A 7,570-nucleotide genomic window follows, 5' to 3' on the forward strand; every position below is an offset into this window, starting at 1 on the left:
TGTAACTCACAGTGCCATTAAACCATCTGGGGACAGGCAGAGGACAAAAGGAGATTGCTTCTCACCGTGCAGACTGTAAATCCCACACAGGGCTGTAAAGAAAGCAGCTGCAGAAGCAGTGGTTGGGCACCTTTCCTTCTGACGTGGGATGACGAAGCAAAGGCATAACTGTGTCAGAAATGGGGAAGGAGAACAGATTCAGCTGTGCTGAGCGGATGGCTTAGAATAAGCACCTGAAGCACTTCTGAACTTGTTGAATATATGTTCTCAGATTGTCTTACATTTGTGGCTTTTTTTAGTAAGATCTTGTTTAAGAGTCAAGGAGAATCTGTCATTTTTTGCAGCTGGGTCTGATCTCATAAAAATCATTATCCAACAAGGTGCCAAGCACCCCATCTTTGATTCGCAAGTGACTTTGCTGTGCACTTCACAGGATCAAGCAGATTGAGTGAAAATGAATTTATGTATTTGTTCTTTGAATTCCAAGCACTTCAGAGCCAACTGTTGACCCCCGCAGAAGAATTTACCCACAAAGTGAACTTAAAATACAATTATCAGATTTTAGTTTTTGAAGATGGTCTTTCAGCAACTGTGGCCATAGGTCATGTTTTAATAACAGCTTTTACCTACTTCAAGCCTTGTTTTTAAACAAAATACTTCCCTAACATATGCAGTAAAAGCTGACACAAAGGTTTTTAAACCTACTCTGATCTGAGGTCAGAAGTGTTTTTCTCTTTTAGCCCAATTTCCTTCCAGACAGACTGAGAACCTGCTGCAAACCATCTCTGCATTTATGTTTCTTGTTGTTTGTGCTACTGAAGAAAAGCCAAAACCTTAGAGCATTTAATACATGGATCGTGCTTCATCCGTAGGACATGGGGTATTCCCACGTCGCAGTAAATGTGGTCTTTGAGCACTTCAGGTATCTGTAGCTCCCCTCAATTTACATAAATTAAGGAATGCACAGCTCTGGGTGACTGCTGAGGACCCAGAGTTCTTTGTTCATCAGAAGGGCAGGCACTTTCGGAGTCAATAACTGAACACATTCAGGTGACTACAGCCTCAGCAGTTTGGAGGGACCAAAATGTGTGAAGTTACCCTCCTGTTTGTGCACTCTAAGTGGAACTGTGAAGGCTTTACACAGTGCTGCTCTTGCAGAGATGGTATTTCTGCACACAGCAGCAGGGCGCTGCTTCTGCCCTGCAGTGCTGGCAGCTGCCAGCCTCACCCCTGTAGGGGGGAGCAGGCAGACAGTTTTCATAGCAGCTCATAGAATCTCAGGTGCTTAGAAATGTCAGTGCTTTGACTGTGCTGAGTGAACATAAGCAGTAGAACACAAAGTCTCGCAAACTCATCCTTACCTTTTTTCTTTTTCCTTAAAGACCACAGGAACAAATCCATAACCATAACACTGTGTTACTTTTATCTTAATGAGCTTCTCTCCACCTACCTCAGAAGTCCCCAGAATTCCTGTTCCATTCTCGTGCAGAAATCTCAAGCTGGAGAAGAACAGAATATAGAGAAGTTATTGCAGTGGAGGAGAGCGTTCACAACACTATTAGATAACAAGTACTTGAATTTAAGAAAGATGAAACATTTAATAGGAGGTACCATTAGGATCATTCAGTGTGACCAGCTGTCAGCCTGGCTGCTGACCCAAACAGATCATTCTGCCTGATTGCACAGTGCTGCCATGCCGATGAGAATTACCAGCAGTGACTGGTGTCTCAGATCTGAAGCTGTAGCAGTGTGCAGCGGACTTTCCTCCTATTTCTCTCTAATGTGAAGCATCTCCAGTCAGCTTTGTCTTTTGTAGGGGACAGATGAGATGATTTCTGCCAGTCTGTGATTGCGAATTGAAGAAAATAATAAGTGCTATTCCAGTGCAACAAACATAATTGATTTGGGATGGTTTTGATCCAGACCAATCAATGGCTTCACATCACCACATGTGAAAAGGAAAGGAGTGTGAAACAGTGCAAAAAAGTGTGTAGAATTATAACTTTTCAGTAAGAAACTAAATTAGTTGTAAAATAAAAGCACACTGCTTCTAAAGAATTACCCACATCACTTCTACTGTATCTATGTAATGAATTTCTACTCGGTGCTTATTTGCGTCCAAGGAGCCCTCAGTCCTGGACTTGAGGAAGAATGGGGTCAGTGCTCCGATTCACAGCTCCTCCTTTCTTTGGTAGCTACAAGAAGAAAAGCCATGATGTTGGTATGTCCTCAGCCTCAGCAATCACTGCAGGTTGTCCTTTGAATGAAACTTACTTTCCTGGCGTTCTCTGTGTGGTGCTCAGTAGAGGGAGGAATGTTTCTTTGGCAGGACACAGTCTTACTGCCATGCCTTCTGCAGCTGTGACACAAGGAATGCATTATTAATCATGTACCTCACTGCACTTTCCCATGCAGATCGTTCATTGATGATTTTCGTTTTCAGTGGTGCATTTCCCAGCATACAGCACCAACTGTATATCTGCTACAGTTGTACAAATGCTCACAGTTACATCTATACAGCTCTGCAGCACTGTCAGTATTCACAAATAAATACTCCTGAATTTCCCACAGTGATACTGTGCTGTGCTACTTCCTCAGTGATTATGTCAATGATCAGTTTATCTCATCATTAATTAGCCATAGGAATCTCCTGTTCTCTACAAAGAGTCCAGTTTGGCACTGGAAATCCTAACAGTATTGGAGCGATTCTTCTGGGCTGGTCCAGCACTCCTTGTGGCCCTCGGGTCCCCCTCTGCACAGGTGACAACTCAGTAGAATAGAAGGGTGCATTCCAACTGCTCTGTCTTTTGAGAAGCACACTGATTTCTCTCTGGTGTATCTCTGTAGATGTGGGTGCAAGCAGAACTCATCTCACAGAACGTACTCACTGTTGTGTTTCTCTCCCCACTCCGCAGTGCTGATTGACAAGGACCAGTCGCCCCGCTGGAAGCCTGCTGCTCTGGAAGAAGTCAGCGATGAATTCGTGGACAATTGTTTCAAGCCTCTGGGAAACAACGATCTCAAGCTGTAGAGATCACATCTGTTGACATCTTACCCATTTGCTTCATTTTATGGTACAAAAACTAAGAACAGCATGACTAAGTATGATGAAGCTCTTAGCCAGCCTGACTTGTAACTATTTTTCACATTCAGTACCATTCTCTTTTGTTATGCAGCTGTAATGACAACATGATTACATCTCTGGTTAATAAGGGGAAAAATGACTTGAAGGCAAATAGTTATTCTGACTGCTGTTAGACAATGATTAATGTTCAGCTTTGGGCCTCAGCCATTGAGGGGAATCTTGGGGGGAGACAGCACGGCTCAGGGATGGGCTGCAGAGCAGGAGCTGAGGAGCCCATGGTATTCGTGGCTCTGTTGCTGGGCTGTTGAAGCAGGATTGGGCCTCTGATTCTTCTGTTTGCAATGAAATTAAGATATACTTAAACATTAAAACAGTCAGAGCTATGAAGTTAAACGCCAGACATGCTAATTTCATGGTGTTAAGTGGTTTTTTAAATCAAAGGTCAGACTGACGTATGATTATTAGTCTGAGAGCAAGGAATTATTCTATTGATCTAACATTTGGTCTGTGTACAACATTGCCACGTGATGCAGGCGTTGTTTCAAATGTCATAATAGTGTCAGAGCCTCGAGCACATTTCTTTCCTCTTCTAAAATCTATTTTGTAAAAATGCCATTGATTGAATTGCATAATGAGCTTCTCACGATTTCAAGCATTGTTGGAGCTTTTCCTGCTCTCCCAGTGGCAAAGAAGTCACTGTCTCCAGCCTCCTCTGCCTGCCAAGGAGCACGTTGGCTGCTGGTGGTCCAGCGATTCCAAAGGCAGCGGCCCTGATGCTCACGTGGCTGCAGTGTGGCTGCACCACGCTGGCTGGCTTCATTTCTCCTTGTGTCCAGCAGCATCCTGAGCTGGAGCCATCCCTGACTGCTGGGTGGGAAACTTGGGACAGGTAGGAGGAATGCAGCAGGATGCACTGGTGATACAGAACAGTGGCAAACAGAATGCCTGCTGCTACACAGACCCTGAAGTTCTTTTACACAACAAATCCTCACAAGTGTGTCTGTGGGGATCAACATTTAAACATTCATCAAAAAAACACCCAGTGTTCATTAAAGGTCACTGAATTCTGTTGCTAACAGTATTTAAAGTTCTGTGATACAACCAGAGCCCCTTGATACCACTACCAACTCTAGGGAGGGGGCAAGACTTATTTTTCTATTGTGTATGCAAAGCACAGCTACAGATCTTTGTTTGGTATGAAGGCTGCACACTTTTATATACTCAAGCAAATTGTATGTCAGTACCTCTTCTGACTTGTTTCCACAGTTGGAGACAGGTTACAAATGCACAATTTGGGAAGAGGAACCACTGACATTAAGGAAAGAACACTTCTGCTCAATACCATCAGTTGTCAGCACTGGGAATTAAAATCAGAGCCATGGAATGGTTACAGAGCTCCCAGCGTTTGGCAGCTTCTGTTACCAGCAGCACTGGTGAGTGCTGGCTGAGGGCTCTTTCCTTTCTAATGCTGTTGCCTGGAAACAAAGTTCAGGAAATTCAAGCATCAAGGTGAACTGCTAAATTGACTTTCAGAGAATTAAAGGTGAGCAAAATGAAGAAAAATGGCACTTTGCTTTGTCACTAGAATCTGGAAAGTAAAATTAGGAACGTTTCAGCTGCCATGTAACATTAACTCTGCACGTATTTACAAGAGAGACCCTGGGTTTATTATTAAAAGTGACCGAGAGGCTTTGTTAGCACCTTCCGGATAACTTCTAAAATATGACTCAAATTTCTCACTTACTGGTGCTGTAAGAAATGCAGACCTTCCTCTTGTTTTAAAATTGTGTTCTAGATCCTTCAACAACAACTATTCTTCATTTCAGAAATAACTGGTCCATTCCATTATTCCTGTACAAATGCTACAACTGTCAGCTGCTGCATTCACGGCACAACACAGTGATCCCCATGGTGCAGGGATTGTCCTTCTGTGCCTGAGAGGCACCTGCAGTATTTTAGCTGCTGCTGAGCCAGGAAACAGTGATGTGCATATCTGTGAGCTTCCGAACTTGGTGTGAATCATCTGGAGCTCACAATAACAAGACCCTCCAACTTGTGCCTTTTTACCAAATAAAAGTCGTAGAAACAGATGGTCATTTTAATTTTATTTGGTCCACAAGAAAATATTTTCCACAAAAAATATTGTAAAAATATATTGTAGTATGTTTTATTTGAGAATACGGATGTGTTGTACTACAGAAAGGCCAGTGGTACAAAGTTGTGCTGCAGTTAGTGTGCTCCAAACCATTCCTAGGAGGTTGTCAGTCACACACTACCCACTCAGACCCTGCGTGCGTTCCACAGAGAAAACACAAAGCACACAGACTGAACTCCCAAACAGGAGGATGTGTGTATTTCAGAGCACACCAGTCCCCTGCCAGAGTGCCCTTAGAATGCTAAATCGAAGAATTGGTGGCAACTTTGCACTAAGAGTGGCTTTTGAAGACTGCAGAATAGTTCCATCTAAAGGTAAGCAGACAGATGGAATTCCATTTAGGTGAAGAAGCCTTTATTATTACCCACTTAGCATTAGGCCTGTTAGCACAGCAGCACGGCCTTTCCAGTCACTGCTACCTATGGCACATGGACAGCCCAGTGGCTGGGCCCAGCCTGGCCAGTGCGAGTCAGCAGCAGCCGTGTGCTGAGCTACCAACAAGTTCTTCTGACCATTCCTTCTGGACACACTTCCCTCAAGTGATTCAGTTTGTGTCAGAAAGTTTGCAGAACAGCCGAGCTCTCTCTCAATTCTTGTGTGAGAGTAAGCTGAAAACACTGGAATGGTCCTCTTTCTGCTGCTTACCATTGCTTCAGAGTCATACTCGTATCAGTCACGAGGGCTGTGTGTACCTTTTAAAAATAGTAGCCGTGTTTGCCAGTATGGAAAGCAGTTTCCTTCTGCAAAATGAAAACATGAAATGGAAAGCACTTGGATGCAGGAAAAAACGACATGGCTGATACACTGGCCTTAACAGAAGAAGGAGCAAATGGGCGCTAAAAAAACACAAGCTTCCTATGAGGCATTCACTTTGCCTAAGACGGCAGCAGAGCAGTAGGAGATCAGTTTGCTTCCTCCTCCCAACCCCAGAGAGCAGTGCAATGGAGGTCAGGCCCCAGGCCCCAGAGAACAGTGGAGCTGTGAGTTCTGCAGCGCTGCTGACGAATGCAGCAGCCCGCTAGCCTAGGGCCCAGGCTCACTCACAGCGCTGTGTTCTGCTCAGGCCTGAGGCTCCCACAGCTCAGCTGTGCCTCAGTGCACGTGGCTCTACCCGTGGGGATGTGCTCAGCCTGCGGGGCAGAAGGAGGGCAAAGGCCAGCAGTTCTGAGGGCGTGATGCTGGATTGCAAGCTCAGCGCAATGCAGCCGTAGACCCATGAAATCAATACAGCCCCCGACCAAAAAAAAAAGGAAAAATAAAAAAAAAAGCAAAGCAAACAGCTTTGGCCTGAACGCAGCAATTAGATGTAATTAAACTCTTACTGCAACATTTTAGAGAACAGCCTTCATGCATTTGCAAAAGCCAGAGCATCTGTTAACTTAATTACAATGCACTATTCATCAATACCGTAATGTTTCTCATCGGTTCTGTTAAGAGTGGAAGTTGAATAGGATCATAATCCATATGGTTCCCTGAATACTATTTGGTTTTATAAAACGCTTCTCACCGCCTTCGTCATTTCGTGGTTTGTAGGCCTGCTCGGGTCAGAGAATCAAAGTGAAGGTTACAACAGCAGCTGCCTTTGCTACATAGAGGTCCTGCTTTCGCTTCCGCAGAACACAGACAAGTTTGCCAAGCATACCATTCTCGTCACCTGCAAACAGGCCATGTATTTTTTATGCAGTACATAAATATAATCCGTGCTTTGTTCTTGAGCATCTCTGGGGCCCCTGCGGCAGCGCTCCTACAGTTGCAAGGCAGTTGCATTCTTCCCATTTTCTTTTTTAACACTGATTTCTGATCACTCAACACATACAAAGACAGACAACACTCATCATACGGCTGATAACGAACAACACTTGATTAATAGGTTCTACTGTATTCCACAGGGTTTCCTAGCAATATAGATCAAAAGGCAATTTTTTCCAGCATCTCCTTGCAAACACATTCAGAGGAGCACTCTGCTCGATCACAGCTGACTTTACTCAACTTGCACCAGCACCAAACACCAGCTGCTGGCAGACAGACGCTCGCTGATGCCAGACCAGGCTCAGGGCACATCGCTCTCAATGAAAGGGATGTCGCTGTATTTGCTCTCTGTCACTGCCCACTGCTTCACTGCCTGATCGACAATCTCATGGGAGAGGCGGTGTGCGTAGTCCAGCACTATGGCGCTCGATGGACCTTTCTCATCCACCATCCCTGCTATCAGTGACGATTTCTCCCCGCTGCACCCTTCTTCACCTTCCCTGCTCCCTTCCACACGGATAGCGTTTGATCCCGCAAAGGCATCTTTGGACTTGATGCATCCCATGGTACATTTGAAAACC

The 7,570-nt window shown here is 44.6% G+C and overlaps 1 protein-coding gene across 3 annotated transcripts in view; it reads left to right on the forward strand.

Moving 5' to 3' along the window:
* Positions 1 to 5,175, forward strand: part of HIBCH (3-hydroxyisobutyryl-CoA hydrolase) — a 37,881-nt gene extending 32,706 nt beyond the window's left edge. For all 3 annotated transcript variants that reach the window (XM_042874761.1, XM_042874759.1, XM_042874760.1), the window contains one exon: positions 2,916 to 5,175. In XM_042874761.1, coding sequence (XP_042730695.1) covers positions 2,916 to 3,031 — 116 coding nt within the window. In that variant the 3' untranslated portion in view covers positions 3,032 to 5,175. The remainder of the gene's footprint in view (positions 1 to 2,915) is intronic.
* The last annotated feature ends 2,395 nt before the right edge of the window (positions 5,176 to 7,570 follow it).

Source organism: Lagopus leucura, unplaced genomic scaffold (assembly GCF_019238085.1).
Source record: "Lagopus leucura isolate 7727_CA_CO unplaced genomic scaffold, USGS_WTPT01 Super-Scaffold_100012, whole genome shotgun sequence".
Taxonomy (NCBI): domain Eukaryota; kingdom Metazoa; phylum Chordata; class Aves; order Galliformes; family Phasianidae; genus Lagopus; species Lagopus leucura.